This window comes from Solanum lycopersicum, chromosome 5 (assembly GCF_036512215.1).
Source record: "Solanum lycopersicum chromosome 5, SLM_r2.1".
In the NCBI taxonomy this organism is placed as follows: Eukaryota; Viridiplantae; Streptophyta; class Magnoliopsida; order Solanales; family Solanaceae; genus Solanum; species Solanum lycopersicum.
The window spans coordinates 29,993,498-30,011,459 of NC_090804.1; the positions used below are offsets into that span (position 1 = coordinate 29,993,498).

The window sequence follows — 17,962 nt, forward strand, 5'->3', positions numbered from 1 at the left end:
GGGTTAGGGTTAGGGCTAGAATTTTGCATTTTTACCGGTTTTTTTAGGGTTTAGGATTTGAGGTTTAATATCACTTCTATAATGTTTAATGTTTGGATTTTGGTATTTTGGGCTTGGGATTAGGGTTTATAGTAGGGTTAGGGTTAGGGTTAATGTTAATGTTTGGGTTACAGTTTAGGTTGGTTTTTAGGTTTAGTGTTTGGGTTAAAAGGATTTGAGTTGAAATATTTATGGTTAGTGTTTAATGTTAGAATTTTGGTATTTTGGGCTTTGGGTTTATAGTTTAGGGTTTAGGGTTAGGGTTAAGGATAGGGTTAGGGTTAGGTTCGTGTTAGGTATAGGGTTAGGGTTAAGTTTTAGGGGTTTTATAGGTTTTAGGTTTTGGGGTTAAGGAATTTTGGTTTAAAATCTGTGGTTTGGTGTTTAATGTTAGATTTTTTGTATGTTGGGGTTGGGTTTCGGGTTATTGGTTCAGGGTTAGGGTTAGGATTTAGTTTTATTAAGATTTTAGGGTTTGTGGTTTAGGATTTGAGGTTTAAATCTATGTTTTAGTTTTTAATGTTTGGGTTTTTGTATTTTGGTCTTAGGTTTCATTTTGGACTTAGGGTTTAGGGTTTAGGGTTTAGGGTTTAGGGTTAGGGTTAGGGTTAGGATTAGGATTAGGGTTAGGGTGTAGGTTATTTTTAGGTTTTATGGTTCAGGGTTTAGCATTTGAGGTTTAAAATATAATATTTAGTATTTAATATTTGGGTTTTGATATTTTGGGCTTTCTTTTTTAGTTTAATACCCTTGGAGGGGTAAGGGCTGAGCAGCACCCCCAAGCCTTAATTAATAGAAAGCAAAATACAAGGAGAGGGACATAGACCTTACCTCCGAAGCTTAAGGTGGTTCAGAGTGAAATTTCCAAAAGAAAGTTATCTCTTCCCCTTACAAAAAAAAGGTGAAAACAAAATACTAAGCTCCTATAAGAGAGGACTCCTCACAATATAAAACATCTAGGAAAAATAAACAAGGGAGACTCTCCCTTTATATTTTTCAAAAATGGAATAAAAAAACTATTCTAACCTATCCAAAGTAGCTACAATTTTAAATTACTACTAAGTTGAAAAGGGAAAATTCAGTGTCTAAGGAGGCTCTTTAATTTTCTTAGTCTTTTTTCGTGTAAAACTTGGCACTTCCTGTTCTTCTAGTTGATAGTAGGCTCTAGCTTCTTTAGGTAAGTTGTGGTTGCTGAAGAATATTTTTGGGGCAGGAATCGTGTGACTATATTTGGATAAGGAGTCAGCCACCCAGTTGGCTTCTCTGAATGTATGCATGCACTTGAATTCTTGAGTCTGTGTGATGAGAAGTTGAAGTCTCTCCACATGAATGATGATGCTCCATTTAGGCTTTGATTTTTGCATAATCCATTCCATCAACAGTTTGGAATCTACTTCTAGTAGGATTTTCCTGTATCCCACTTCCAGAGCCCAAGTCATTCCAAATATGGCTACTTTGATCTCAGCTTCATTATTTGTGACCTCTCCCAAAGGTGATGCAAAAGCTACCAATAAACCTCATGTTTTTTCTCTCACCATATCACCTGAACCAATCTTACCAGGATTGGATAGTGCACTGCAATCAATGTTTATATTGATCCACTAATCTGGTGGTCTTGTCCATGTTAACATAGTTACTTTAGTAACATGGACACATCTTTCTCCAAGCTGGATTAGCTCCCTCTATGTAGCAGGCCATTTAATATGGGGGAAGTTAGATGTCATCAATCTAAAATTGTCCATGCATATTTCATATTGGAAATTCCTTAGATTAGATGGTTTTCCCCCATATTTGATAGCACATCTGTTCTTCCATGGTTTCCAACAAATTATAATAGGTGTGGCCTGTAACATAAGTTTGTCTGCCTCATTTTTGGATTTGGTTGTCCACCATTGTATGATGAGTTGCTGACGTGAGGCTTGGTCTATCTTAAATCCAGCCACTAGTGCAAAGCTCTTCCACACATATGTTGCATATGCCCCACTGTTGAAGATGTGTTCAATCGTATCCCAACCTGATTTGTTCCTGCAGCAAAAATATTTAACAAGTTCAATGCAAAATCTATTTACTTTTTCATTAGTAGGGATTTGCCTCTTAGGGCTCTCCATACTAAAAACTGAAGCTTTAAAGGGAATATTATTTTGCCAAATCAGAGAGTTGAAAGAATAAGGTCTGATAGTTTTTTTTGGACTTAGTGTTTGGAGTTTAGGGTTAGGGTTAGGGTTTTAGGATTAGCGTATAGGTTTTTCTATAGGTTTTTTGGGTTAGGGTTTAGGATTTGAGGTTTAACATCAATGGTTTAGTGCTTAATGTTTGGGTTTTGATATTTTGGGCTTGGGGTTTAGGGTTAGTGTTAATGTTAGGGTTAGGGTCTTAGGTTTATTTTTTAGGTTTTAGGTTTTTGGGTTAAGGATTTGAGTTGTAATATATAGTTTAGTGTTTAATGTTAAGGTTTTGGTATTTTGGACTTGGAGTTTTTTTCTAGACTTTTTTTTGAGTTAGGATTTGGGATTTAGGGTTAGGTTAAGGGTTAGGGTGTAAGGTTAAGGTTAGGGTTAAGGTTAGGTTTAGGGTTAGGGTTAGGGGTAGGGTTAGAATATTGGATTTTTTAGGGTTTTCGTTTTAGGGTTTAGGATTTGAGGTTTAATATCAATGCTATAGTGTTTGATGTTTGGATTTTGGTATTTTGGGCTTGGGGTTTAGGGTTATGGTAGAGTTATGGTTAGGGATAATGTTAAGGTTTGGGTTAGGGCTTAGGTTGTTTTTTAGGTTTAGGGTTTGGGTCAAGGATTTGAGTTGTAATATCTATGGTTTAGTTTTTAATGTTAGGTTTGGGCATTTTGGGCTTTGGGTTTAGGGTTTAGGGTTTAGGGTTAGATTTAAGAATAAGGTAGGGTTAGGTTCGTGTTAGGTATAGGGTTAGGGTTAAGTTTTAACGTTTTCATAGGTTTTGGGGTTTAGGATTTTTGGTGTAAAATCTATGGTTTAGTGTTTAATGTTAGGTTTTTTATATTTTTGGCTTGGGTTTCCGGTTAATGGTGTAGGGTTAGGGTTAGGATTTAGGTTTTTTTTTAGGTTTTAGGGTTTGTGGTTTAGGATTTGAGGTTTAAATCTATGGTTTAGTATTTAATGTTTGACTGTTTGTATTTTGGTCTTAGGTTTTATTTTGGACATATGATTTAGGGTTTAAGTTTAGGGTTAGGGTTAGGATTAGGGTGTATACTATTTTTTATTTTATGTTTCAGGGTTTAGCATTTGAGGTTTAAAATATATGATTTAATAGAAAGAAAAATACAAATAGGGGGACATAGACCTTACCTCCGAAGCTTAAAGGGGTTCAAAGTAAACTTTCCAAAAGGAAGTTAACACTTCCCCTTACAAAAAAGGTGAAACGAAAATACTAAGTACTTATAACAGAGGACTCCTCTCAACACAAAGCATATAGGAAGCATAAACAAGGAAGACTCTCCCTTTACATTTTAAAAATAAATCAAAAAAGTATTTTAACCTATCCAAAGTAGCTATAATTTTAAATTATAGCTAAGTTGAAAAGGGAAAGTTCAGTGTCTAAGGAGGCTCTTTAATTTTCTTAGTCTTTTTTCATCTGAAACTTGGCATTTCCTGTTTGTCTAGTTGATAGTAGGCTCTATATTCTTGAGGTAAGTAGTGGTTGCTGAAGAATATTTGTGGGGAGGAATCATGTGACTATATTTGGATAATGAGTCAGCCACCCAGTTGGCTTCTCTGAATGTATGCATACACTTGAATTCTTGAGTATGTGTGATGAGAAGTTGAAGTCTCTCCACATGAGTGATGATGCTCTATTGAGGCTTCGATTTTTGCATAATCCATTCCACCAACAATATGGAATCTTCTTCTAGTAGGATTTTCCTGTATCCCATTTCCAGAGCCCAAGTCATTACAAATATGGCTTCTTGGATGTTAGCTTCATTATTTGTGCCTCTCCCGAAGGTGATGCAAAAGCTACCAATAAACCTCATGTTTGGTCTCTCACCACACAACCTGAACCACTCTTACCAGCATTGTATAGTACACTGCCATCAGTGTTTATTTTGATCCCCTGATCTGGTGGTCTTGTCCATGTTACCATAGTTACTTTAGTAACATGGACATATCTTTCTCCAAGCTGGATTAGCTCCCACTATGTAGAAGGACATTCAATTTGGGGGAAGTTAGATATCATCAATCTAAAACTGTCCATGTAGATTTCATATTTGACCTTCCTTAGATTAGATGGATTGCCCCCATGTTTTCTATCACATCTGTTCTTCCATAGTTTCCAACAAATTATAATAGGTGTGGCCTTAACATAAGTTTGTGTGCCTCATTTTTTGATTTGGTTGTCCATCATTGTATGATGAGTTGTTGCAATGAGGTTTGGTCTATCTTGATTCCAGCCATACATATGTTGCAAATCCCCACTGTTGAAGTTGTGTTCAATCCTATCCCAACCTGATTTATTCCTGCAGCAAAAACATTTAACAGGTTCAATGCCAAATCTATTTACTTTTTAATTAGTAGTGAGTTTGCCTCTTAGGGATGTCCATACTAAAAATGAAGCTTTAAATGGAATATTTTTATGCCAAATCAGAGAGTTAAAACAAGACCTTGATTTTTTTTCTCCCTAATTTCATTCCAGGAAATAGAGCAACTGAATTGTCCATTGTTGTTGAGCTTCCAAATGGCCTGGTCTGATCGTTGTTGCTGCATCCAAGGAATTGTTGTCGCTAAAATATTTGACAGTTGACACTCAGGAGCCTGTTGCATCAGTTTGTTCCAGTTCTAGTGCCCTTCTTCCCAAAAATATGCTATTGTGCTATTGTTAAATCTGTTGCTGTTGGACGAGAGAAGTGCAAGTGGCCCTACTCCTAGCCATTTATCCTACCAAAAGTAACATGTGCCTGAGTTGATTTTCCATTGAATGTGCTATTCTACCTTGTATCTATTTTGTACCATGTGTTTCCAGATCAATGAGTCACCATTGTCCCATTTCTTACACAATGGGTTTGACCTTTGGCAATACTTTGCTTTCAGGAACTCTCCCCATAAAGTGTGTTTGGATTGGAATGTCCACCATTGTTTATATGGGAACGCCAGACATACATCTGTGAGATTCCTCATTCCCGTCTCTCTCTCTTCATAAGGAAATCTCAAATTTTTCCATGATGACCAGCGATATTTTTTCTTTTCACTCTTCCATCCCAGAAAAAGTCAGCCATCGTCATTTGGATCTTCTTGAGTACAGTAGGGGGGGGTACGCAGTTTATAGATGAATGGGAAGGGCTTGGAGTACATGTTTGACCAGGACTGCCCTACCACCATAACTGAGTTGTTTTATTTGCCAACTGTAATCCTGCAAACCATTTTGCTAACAATGTCAGAAAAGTAAATAATCCTAGGTCTACCCATAAAGAGAGGGGCATCCAAGATAAGTTATGGGACCCTGTTTGTGCCTGAAACCTATGATTTGCTTGATTCTGATTCTTCTAATAGTGAATGCATTAGAATAAAGCATGACATGACTTTTATCACTGTTGATCATTTGGCGTGAAGTTTCTTTATAAGTCCTAAGTGTTTGCATGATGAGCCTAAGAGTTTTGGCCCTCCCTGATGTGAACAGAATGGTGTCATCTAAAAAACTCAAGTGGTAAACTTGAGGTCCTCTCACTCCCATATAGAATCCATGATAGTCAAGATGATTTTGCATACTATTAAATGATCTTGAAAGCACTTCTGCACCTAAAATAAATAGGGCAGGGGAGAGGGGGTCTGTTTGAGCCACCTAGTGGAATGAAAAAAGCCATATCTCTCTCTATGTATAATTATAGAGTACCAATTTTTGGCCATATCTTTCCAAACCATACTAATGAATGTTTCATGAAATCCCATTTTCCTAAGTACTAGACAAATATATGACCAAGAGACTCAATCATAATGCTTTGCCATATCCAACTTTATAATCACATTAGTTCCCACAGTAGGTTCTATTACTTGGTGGATGATCTCTTGAGCTAACATGTTCTCACAAATACTTCTACCTTTGACCAAGCCAGATTGATTGAAAGAAATCAGGTTGGGAGAATGGGGCTGAGTCTGTTGCTCATTAGCTTGGAGATGATTGACATTGCTAAGACTGATTGGTCTGAACTCATTCATCTTGTTGGGATTATTCACTTTGGGGAGTAAAACAATACAAGAGCGGGAGAAGTACTCAGGAATCATTTGGCTACTAAAGAAGGCCTGAATAACTCCCATGAGATCATGATTAATGATATTCCGACATTTCTGGAAGAATAAACCATTCATGCCATTAGGTTCAGCTGCTAAAGTAGGGTTCATGGATTATACCAGCTCTTTCAGTTCTTCCATAGTAGGCATTGCAGTTAGCTTTTGATTTTGTTCATCATTGACCATTTTTTTATGCATTCTAAGGGAATTGTAGTGATGACCTTGTCTTCCCCTGTAAACACCTGTTGAAAGTAGTCACAGGCTGCCTTTGCAATATTTCCATCACCCTGCATCCATTACCCATCCTTATTGTGAAGTTTGTGAATAAAAAATTTCCCCCTTCTCCCCTTTAACAAGGAGAGAAAATACTTGGAGTTACTGTCACCTTCATTAAACCAATGCATTTGATCAAGTCTTTTGTTTCATAATAGAATCCTCCAACTTTAGAAATCTAATATATTTGACCAAGTAATTTTTTGGCCATATCTCTCCTAACCATATCAATTTCTGGACCAGTCACTAAGAGTCTTAGATACTCTTTTCATCTTATGGTGAAACTTCCACATATTGTCACCATTAGCTTCTCTTTGCCTACATGCTTTCAGAGTGTCAATGAAATGAGGGGTACGAACCCAATAATTGACGAATTTAAAGTATTTGATGTAATCTGTCTCAACTAATTTCATTTCCGGTAATAGAGGACAATGATCTGAACCTGTGGATGAAAGGTGAGTAATGGTGGTTTGGGGCATAGTGTCCAACCAATTGTCATTAATCAGGCCTCTGTCAAGTAAATTTTTGGCCACTAAAGCCTATGTCTATTAGACCACAAGCTTCAATGACAACAATGAACTCAAAACTTCTCCTCATATTGTAACGTACCCCCCCCCCATCACACCCGGGTCCTAAACCCTAGATAAGACTGGCGTTGTTAACCTCTCAGAGGTCGCAGACAATCCTCTTCTTAGCTTTCATCACATTCATACAGTTAAATTTAGCGAAAAAATTAATACTTTTAACATTACTGAAGTGTACTTAGATTAGACTTCATATAATTCTTGCATAAGAGTGATATACTTACAACTCAAAATAAACAACCATCTATTAACAGATTGAACAATTGAAATAATGAATTCATAATATTATTGATAGTTTCCAAGCTGGACTTAATACAAAAGCATGAACAAATGTTTGAAAGGAAATTCTAGGGACAACATCCACTAGCTATGTCTAATATACTAAAAGGTTGGCATCCTCGAAATCAAGAGGACCTACCAAAGTCTGGAGTTACTAGTTCAAACGGATTCAACTGATCTTCAATCTTCTTCAAGAACATGCACCTATAAAAATAGTAATTTTATATGGGTTAGTACACACTTGTACTAAGTATGGGTGTATGCACATAAATACATAAGTACTATGCATGATCAAGGAAAGCTCTTCATATAGCAACATGCCTTTTTTTGGAAAGTGAAGTCACTTGACTTTCTTAATTCGTTATTTATGAATCATGCTATGAATATTTTTTTCATGTATTTAAATCACACAACTCATTTCTATATTAACATGAGACCTTGGATTTGGAACATAATTTTAGAACAACTAAAGAAAAATTTAATATTTTTGCTCCCCTTAGGCCGAGAGCTCCCTCTCCCAGACTTAGTTTATTTTTTCATTCTTTTCTTCTTTAAGTTGTTTAGTTCAATGATCTCCTTTTATCCTATGTTTTACTTACGAGTGAATTGATTCATTGTAGTCCCATTGCTACAATAAATCAAGTATGTAATCCAAAAGACTAAGGAAATGATTTGACTACCCTACTCACAAGTTATTCTTTCCATTCTTGTTAAATTGGGCATGAAGTCTTTATAAGCCAATCTTTATTGTTTATGACCATTATCTTATTATTTGCATAATATAAAGAAGATGGAGCATATATTCATACTCCAATTGATGAGTCATTATGTTTTGCTCCCTTTATTGGCATAAGCCAATAACTGCTAAAACTTCATTCTTATCAAACACTGATGATTTGATATACTTATGTTTTTCCTTACTTAGTTCACTTTGAACTTACATTTCTTCTTCTTTGATCTCATGTTCACTTTGAACATGTTAGGTTGACTTAGATATAATTTTTAGACTTCCATTGGGATCTTTTTGTGCAATGACTAACATGACTTACATCATTACGTAGTCAAACCTCACCCTTTGGTCATCCTATCCGAACATCCCTCATCTTCCTAGTTCTTTCATTTTCTCTTTCTTACTTTCATAAAGAAATCTTTAGCATTAACCGACATAGATCATGTGAGCTAACATGAAATCCAGTGTCTTTCCTACACTAAAAAAGAGGTTGTCACTGGTCAAAGTGAAATCGTATGCTTCCTAACTTTCTTAGGTGGATCCACTAGCTAGTAACATATGCTGGTGACATAGTTCAAACACTAGGAGAATTTGGAGACCCTTATATACCTTGGTGGTAGTCTCATCTCATGAGGCTTACATGTGTTTTCACAAGCTCATTACTAGTCTATCGGTGCTTAGCTCAATTTATCATACTTTACAACTTTTAGAATTGGCTCATACATTATGGAAACTTGCTTCTAGTATGAGGTTTGCATAGCTCAATGGATGAATTGTCATCCCTTTCTATACTTGATGAATGTGAACTTAAATCTTATATTATCATTATGGTGTGAATGAGAATTGTCTCACTATTTCTAACACCCTCTTACGTGAGTATCTTTAACATAATTGATTACCTGCATGTGAGACTTGTGTCACTTCCTGTAACACCTAATACTATGGTCAATTTCATAACTCATAAGCTTTTAGTTATTCATTACTCACCTTATCTTGTTCAATGTTATTTGGTAGTCTTGTACCATTCTTTATGAAAGTTATAAGGACTTATTCAATGTGCTACTATGTTCACAAGTTCATTTAGATAGGGTATGTTGGTACTTGTCCCAATCATTGGCAAACCCTAGGTTATGAGTTCATTGAGTTACATCTTGTCAAGTCAATCTGTAACATGTATTTGGCCTTACAAGAAACATAATAATTTACATTGGCCATATAAGATTGGTATGACATAGTCATAGGCCAATTCTATTACATATTTTCAAAATAATGTTGCTGGCCAATTTATTGGTATAAACCAAACTTTCACTAAACACTTGTCATGATATTATAACTAGCCAATTAAATTAACTTCATGTATATACTATAGTAATTTCATCATTTTAAGCAAGCCAACTTTTAATATTTGATTAGATCATCATAAGAACAATTCAGTGCTTAGTTTAGCCAAGCTATAAAGTTGATTTGGCATTGAAGAGTCATTAACTAGCTTTGATTCTCATTCTTATTTCTTCTTCGAAACATTGTATTCCAAACACTTACAAACATATCTACTATAAACACACACAATAATCAAAACCTTCTTTCCTTTCAACAGTAAACTGAATTTCATAATGACTTATGACAATTTCATCTTCTCGAACACAATTTGGCATTACAATATTTTTTATCTCATGGAAATGATACTCTAATCATACGGATCTAACTTATAGGTCTCATTTGATATTATCAAATCACAGAACCTACACATAATGATCACTTAGCACCACATACCAACAACATGCTCGATATTTGCATTATACATACTACTAGAATCGGAAATAGGGAGAACTAGGGAGATGAACATTTGACAATTTCATTGGGAATAACCCTAGTTTCTTGAATTCAAAATGTTTGAAAAGCCTACTGGGGAAAGGAATACAAGAGAGAAAACCCATACCTTACTATAGAATTAAATCTACGAAGATCTCCCTGAAATTTGCACGAAAATCTTAAAGAATTTCCTTGAAATTGCCTAAGAAGAACTTAGAGTATTTTTCTATTTTTTGTACGTTTGTTCACTGTTTTCAGTCGTGGGTTTCTAGTGGATAAACGTGAGTCTAAGTCATAGGAACTGAATATTGACTAAATAAACTTAGGATAAATAACTTAATTAAATAAATCAATTAGCTAATTACCAAAACATCCCTCCTAAATTGACTAAAAATAGGAGAGCATTTGACTACGCCAAATTCTGAAAAGTTGCTAAGGGTTCGGGTTTGACCATAAATCTCAATCAATTAATTAAGTTGCTAATTTAATTAATAAAGTGACCTAGGGTAATTACCAAAGTACCCCTAAATCATTAGGACCATAACCAACCCCTTTGGACCATCCTAGGTTAGGTACTAGGATGTTTCTTTAGTTAGTTACTCGGCTAATGTAACCCGGTTAGGTCTTAGGATTTCAGGCACACTAGTAAGTTAATTTTGGTTAGTCCTAGGTTAGTTAGCTAGTTAGGTAAGTTAGTTAGAGACTAGGATTTGTTAGGAAGATCGGCCACACGTGGCTTGACCCGACACGCGCCTGCCCCATAACCGAATTTGGTTGGGCTTGGTTTTTTGGTTTCTCAGCCGATAGAACATGTGCTTATACATATGTTGCACTTGGAAAGTTAACTTCGTGTCCAAAGGATCATGGGAACTGCTTAATCTATATGATAATTTTAAATGATCATGTGATATCGTACCTAGGCTTGACACTTGAATGCCTCGTACCTAATGTGTGTAAGCTATGAAATCAAAAAATTTAGCTTAGGGTCTTCATTACAAGTACAATTCCTAAACAAGCTTGGATTGGAGCATTTGAACATCAATGTATATCTTAAGTTACTTGTTTAGTACATAGAAATTTGTCTAACACTCTTAAGCCAATATTCTCTAACATGCCCAATATTACTCAATATTGGGCATTGAGATGCCTATGTACCCCAATACATATTTTTAAAACCTATAGAATCTTCACTAGACAAGTACATTTTCTAGAATGTTATATTATGCCCCCCCTAGGAACATTCTCCACCGAATGATACTACACATCATTTTGAATCAAAGAGGGTTTTTTTTGAAAAACACATCAACATACTTGAAACTTTACTCTTTGTGAATATCTGATTCACAACTTACTCTGGATGATGCACATCACTTAAAGATTATCTGAAGCTTCATAGCTGAGATTGAGGATCTTCCTTCTCAATCTAACTTAACTCAATGCACATCACAACTCATGCAACACAAAACTCACGTCAACGCTATACAAAAACAGCAACATAAATGCAATCATGAACTCATATTAACTCATATAGTGCAAGATAAAACACATAGTTATGGACTTAAAACACCAAAACCGACTAATGCACTAAAATTTAAAGTTTCATAAACAAAATTAGACTTAAGAAGAGTATATCTAACCTCAAGAATTGAACAAGTGAGAGTAACGGGATCTCATGTCGGCCTCGGCCTCCCATGTTGCTCGCTCAACAAGGTGGTTCCTCCATAACACCTTTACGGTGGCAACCTCCTTGTTTCTCAGATGCTTCACTTGGCGATCTAAAATTTCAACTGGAACCTCTTTATAAGAAAGGTTCTCACCGACTCCTAACCCCTCAACAGGAAGGATGGATGTTGGATCACCTAGACACTTTTTAAGCATCAAAACATGAAACACTGGATGAATAGAAGCCAAGTCATTTGGTAACTTCAGTTCATACACAACATCCCTACTCGCTGTAAGACCTCATAAGGACCTACATATCTCAGACTCAACTTCCCTTTCTTTCCAAACCTCATCACCCCTTTCATGGGTGATATCTTCATGTAGACTTGATCACCTACTTCGAATTTAAGAGCCATCTTCCTGTTATCAGCATAGGAGTTTTGACTATTGAAAGCTACAGTCAATCTATCCCTGATCATTCTCACCTTTTCCGTAGCCTCATGTATGATATCAGGGCCAAGGATGGAAGACTCTCCTACCTCAGACCACCCAACTGGGGACCTACATCTCCTGCCATACAGTGCTTCAAAAGGTGTCATCCCAATACTGGAATGGTAACTAGTATTACAAGAGAACTCAATCAGTGGCAAGTGATCATCCCAACTCCCCTTGAAGTCAATAACACATTCTCTCAGCATGTCTTGAAGGGTCTGAATGGTACACTTTGCTTGTCCAAGCTCTTTTGGAAATATCTCCAAAAGTGAGAAGTGAACTAGGCTCCCCTATCCGGATAGATAAAGGGATCCCATGCCACCTCACTATCTCATCAATAAACATCTTGGCATAATCTTCGACCCTGTAAGTAGACTTCACAGGAATGAAGTCAGTAGACTTAGTCATCTTGTCAAAAATGACCCAAATGGAATCATGCAGTTTCCTGGTACTGAGCAGACCAATCATGAAGTCCATATTAATAGCCTCCCACTTCCATGTTGGGTCTCAATCGACTGGGTAAGACCTCCAGTCTTAAGATTTCAGCCTTAAAGTGTTGTCAATTGGGGCATTCCTCCACAATAATAAAAATATCTCGCTTCATATCTTCCTACCAATAGATCTCCTTGAGATCATGATACATCTTGGTGGAACCTGGATTAATGGAATACATGGAGCCATGAGCCTCTGCAATAATATTAGGTCTCAGATTATCAATATTGGGCACACAGCACAGAATCTGCCCTAGTATCTGTAACACCATCCCCACTAAGGAGAATGATTCATTCATCTTACTCAACAGTGAGTCTTCCAACTCCACGAGTACTAGGTCGAGATGCTTCTTAGCTTTAACATCTACAAAAAATGAGGATTCAAAACTGAAATAAACTGAAACACCCCAACTTGGTGTATCTACCAGCCGTACACCTAACCTAGGCAATTGGTGTACCTCTTTAACTAGCTCCTTCTTCTCATCATCAATATGAGACACACTGCCCATGCTCAATCGGCTCAAAGCATCGGCCACTACATTGGCCTTACCTGGGTTATAGTGGACACATGTCATAATCCTTGTGCAGCTTTAGTCATCTTCTCTGACGAAGATTCAATTCTCTCTGTGTAAAAACATATTGAAGACATTTATTGTCAGTAAAACATTAATATCTCCAAAGTTTTAATGCAAATACCACCACACCTAACTCAAGATCATGGGTAGGGTATTTCTTCTCGTGGATTTTCAACTGCCTTGATGCATATGCAATCACCTTGCCATCCTACATAAGATTTCATCCCAAAACTACTTGGGAAGCATCACATTACACTACATACCCTTCATCACTCCTCGGCAATGTGAGAACTGGGGCTGAAGTGAGTCAATCTTTGATCTCTTGGAAGCTCTTTTCACAAGTTTCAGAACACTCAAACTTCACCTTCTTCTTTGTTAAATCTATCAATGGAGAAGCAATAGCGGAATAGCCCTCAATAAACCTGCAATAGTAATTAGCCAAACCCAAGAAACTCCGGATGTCTATAGGAGTGAGGGGTCTCGACCAGTTCTTTACTAACTCAATCATTTTTGGATCAACCTCTAAACCCTGGTCGGATACAACATGACCAAGGAAGGTCACTGATCTCAACCAAAACTCACATTTGCTGAATTTTGCATACAACTGATGTTCCCTGAGTACTTGCAATGTCATTCTCAAATGTTGTTCATGCTCTTCTCTAGCCTTAGAGTATATGAGGATGTCATCTATGAATACTACGACAAAAGAATGAAGGTATTCATGGAAGACACTGTTAATAAGGTCCATAAATGCGGCTGGTGCGTTAGTGAGACAAAATGACATGACAAGAAACTCTTAATGACCATACCTAGTACGGAAGGTAGTCTTAGAAATATCCTCTTGTATCACTCTAACCTTGTGATACCCTGACCGGAGATCTATTTTAGAAATGAAACTTCAACCTTAGAGCTAATAAATAGATCATAAATTCGGGGAAGATGGTATTTGTTCTTTATTGTTACTTTGTTGAGTTGCCGATAATGGATACACATTCTAAGGGTTCCATCCTTTTTCTTAACGAACAACACTGGAGCACCCCATGGGATATGCTCGGCTGGATGAAGCCCTTATCAAGTAGATGTTTTAACGGCAACTTCAACTCTTTGAGTTCCACTGGAGCCATTCTATATGCAGGAATGGAAATGGTTTGGTGTTGGGATCTAAGTCGAATTCTAAAGTCAATTTCGCATTCAGAAGGGATTCCTTGGTAAATCCTCCGAAAAGACATCGTGAAACTCATTCACCATGGACACAGAGTCTATGGAAGGAACTTCATGTTCTAAGTCATTGACTCTGACTAAGTGTTATAAATACCCCTTAGATAACATCTTATTGGATTTAAGATGGGAAACTATTTGGCCCGTCGGATTTGAACTACGCCCTTCAATTCAAACTCTTACTCATTAGGAAACTGAAACCTTACAACCCTGTTTCGACAGTGTATGGTAGCATAGCATTTATGGAGCCAATCCATACCCAAAAATTATATCAAAACAAGCAAGGTTAATTCTATTAGGTCAACATCAATAATTCTATCAAGAACAATTATTGGGCAATCTCTATATAGTCTTTCAGCTCTAATGCTATCTCCTATGGGAGTACTAACTAGAAAAGGTTCATGCAAGATCTCAGGAAGCAAGTCAAATTTACTAGCTACTAAAGGAGTAACAAAAGACAAAGTGGATCTTGGATCTCACAATGCATTCAAAGGAAAAGAAAAGACATGCAAGTTACTAGTGACCACATCAGCTGACTTCTCCTGCTCCAATCTACCTTTCAAAGTGTAGAACCTGTTCCTCTTGGGAGGCTCGGCTGCAGCAGTAGGATTAGGCCGAGGCTGAGTATCTACCTTGTCCTGATTCTTCACGTGTGGGCAGTCCCTGATTTATCCCCACTCTTGCTGCACCCATAGCAGGCATTAGAACCTACCATGCGCTCAACTTCACGCAGACGGCCACACTTACCACACGTCTTTCTGTCAAGCAGGGCATTTCTATCATTGCCCTTCTTGGGGCCAGATTTCCCTCCTTTGGCATTAGTGTTTCTTAAAGGAGTAGGATTACCTGAGTGCTGGTGCCCCTTATTGAACTTGGGCCTGTGTTTGACTCCAGAAGAACTCCTACAAGTGCTAGAACCAGCCTGATCCAAGGGTCTAGGCTTATTGCCTTCTTTGCCTCTCTTCCTCCGAAGACTCTCCTCCACCTGTTGTGCATATAACATCAACCTAGCAAGGTCCATGTTATCAAGCAACATGGTTGATCGACATTCATCCTCCAGATCTCCGATACACCAGTCACAAACCTGCTCATCTCGTCCCTGCTACTAGACACCAGGGAAGAAGCATATTTAGAAATTTTAACAAACTTCAAGGAGTATTCCTTGACTGACATACCTCCCTAACGTAGGTTGATGAACTCCTCAACCTTAGCCTCTCTCTGCTCTTTGGGAAATAACCTCTCCAAGAATGCAGTCTTGAGAATTCCGCAAAGTAATGGGGACTTCTCCTGGTGCTCGGCCATCTGCCCACATCTTGTACCATACCTGAGCCAATTCCTTGAGCTGGTATGTAGACAACTCAACCTTCTCTTCTTCATTAACACCCATAGCACAAAGAATCTTGTGGACCTCATCCACAAACTCCTACAGATCCTCATTGGTTCTGGAGCCAAAGTAGACTGGAGGATTAATCCTGGTTAAATCTCTCAGTCTGCTAGCCATGGTCCTAGCATGTGGGTTCTTCTTGGGAGCACCCTCTATAGTGTCCTGGGGTGTGATAGCATGTTCCTGAGGAGTGATGGCTTGGGCCATCTGAACCAATGCTGCTCTCACTTCTCCATCCGTCAACGCAGCTGGGTTGGCAGGCACATGCACTCCAGCAGTTGGGGCTTGAGGAGGAGCTTGGTTTCCCCTAACAGCTGCTTCTCCATTCTCCTGCCTATATATCCCTAGTGTTCATTTTTCTACAAAGCACACACAAGAAGGAAATTAGATGCTAGAATGACACAAAATGTCAAAAATCTACACAACACGATAAAGAGTAGAAGAAGGGAAGATTCTTAACATCACCAAATCTCTAAGTCATGGTTGTGGTGCACTTCACAACCATAAGCTAAAAACTACGTGACGTGGTTGTTTTCAGCCTTAGTTCCTATGTAATTTAACCTTATGCTCTGATACCAAGTTTGTCACACACCGGTCCTAGACCCTAGATAAGACCAGCGTCATTAACCTCTCAGAGGTCGCAGACAAACCTCTTCTTAGCTTTCATCACAATCATACAGTTAAATTTAGCAGAAAATTTAAAACTTTTTAACTTTACTGAAGTGTACTTAACTTCATACAATTCTTGCATAGGAGTGGTATACTAACATCTCAAAGCCGCCTGAGCAATGTTATCATCACTTGTATCCAATCTCCATTTTTAGTGACAAATTTGTGGACAGATAACTTCCTCCTCCTTCCCCTTATGACAGAGTGGAAATATTTTGAATTGGTATCACCTTCCTTAAACCATTGGATTTGGGTTTTCTGTTTCAAAATAGTGTCCTCCAACTTGAGGAATTTGATATATTGGGCATTAACTTCATGAAGAGCAGTCCTGTGAGAATCACTTTGATCAAGGATCTAATTTTCTTCTGCTTTATGCAAACTTGTTCCTCATACATCCTCACTTTTTGGAAAATATCACCAAATTCTATTTTTGACCTAACACTTAGAGTATTGGATAACCTTTTCATCTTATGGTGAAATCCCATTACCTGTCACTTCCTTCTCCCAACAAGTTTTTACAGTGTCCATGAAATGAGGATTATCAACCCAACAATTAAGGAATCTGAAATATTTGATGTGTTCAGCTTCCTTGGAAATCATTTCCATGAGAAGAGGACAATGATCTGATTCTATAGCTAGCAAATTAGTTATAGTGGTTTGTGGTATCTTTTCCAATCGAGAGTCATTTACCATAGCCCTGTCAAGCCTTTTCCAGATTCTATGATTAATACCCCATTTATTGGACCAAGTGAATTTGTGCCCACTAAAACCAATGTCCAAGAGCCCACATGCTTCAATAAAAGCAATGAAGTCCATGCTTTTGCTCATATAATAAGGCACCGCTCCAAGTTTTTCCTCCACAGAAGTTACGACATTGGAATCACCTACAGTAAACCAGGGGTTATCATTCAAAGTGTCTTGCTGAATCATTTTGTCCTAAAGAGGTCTCCTAAGGTGATCTGTGCATTTAGCATAGACACATGTACTGGTAAATTGGTATTGTAATTCATTGTGTTTCATGTTGCAAGTGATTTGCTATTCATCTTCATCAAGAATATTACCCTCAAATATCACTGCTCAAAAAAACCCAAATTTTACCATAACAATTTAGTAGCATTTTCCATGTTTAATTGGACCTTAAAGCTTTGAACATGAAAACATAGATAATGGTTCCAAAATAGTGATAACAGATAAATGGTGATGTTTTCTAAGCATCTTGAGTCTCTCCAACACCCCTTGAGTGTTGATCCCTCTCACATTCCATATGATTGTAATAATCATTGGGAAGATCTAGAGGAAAAGAGCCTAGTGTTAGGTCTCCAGCAGTGACAGTATTGACATCTTGTTTCTTGTAGTGGAATTTGTCATGTTGGAACCTTCTTAGGGATAGGCGCTGACCTTGTACTACCTGATGAATCTCCTCCTCTAGGGCCTGATCATTATGAGGACTAAAGGCCTTAATAAGAGCCTCACTAGTCTCATCATCCTCATCAAGGATCATCTAG

At 37.5% G+C, this 17,962-nt stretch overlaps 3 protein-coding genes across 3 annotated transcripts; all 3 read right to left on the bottom strand.

The window, feature by feature from the left end:
* Positions 1 to 5,985: 5,985 nt before the first annotated feature.
* On the bottom strand, positions 5,986 to 6,474 carry LOC138348751 (uncharacterized). Its single transcript, XM_069298326.1, has 2 exons — positions 6,409 to 6,474; positions 5,986 to 6,345 (listed from the first exon to the last, which is right to left on the bottom strand). Exons 1-2 carry the CDS (start codon positions 6,472 to 6,474, stop codon positions 5,986 to 5,988), a joined length of 426 nt encoding a protein of 141 aa, XP_069154427.1.
* A 5,130-nt stretch (positions 6,475 to 11,604) lies between these two features.
* On the bottom strand, positions 11,605 to 12,597 carry LOC138348752 (uncharacterized). The gene is made up of 3 exons (XM_069298327.1): positions 12,350 to 12,597; positions 11,916 to 12,246; positions 11,605 to 11,832 (listed from the first exon to the last, which is right to left on the bottom strand). The coding sequence occupies exons 1-3, from the start codon at positions 12,595 to 12,597 to the stop codon at positions 11,605 to 11,607; spliced, it is 807 nt and encodes a 268-aa protein (XP_069154428.1).
* A 133-nt stretch (positions 12,598 to 12,730) lies between these two features.
* LOC138348753 (uncharacterized) lies at positions 12,731 to 13,186 on the bottom strand. The gene has a single exon (XM_069298328.1). It carries the CDS (start codon positions 13,184 to 13,186, stop codon positions 12,731 to 12,733), a length of 456 nt encoding a protein of 151 aa, XP_069154429.1.
* Between the last annotated feature and the right edge of the window lie 4,776 nt (positions 13,187 to 17,962).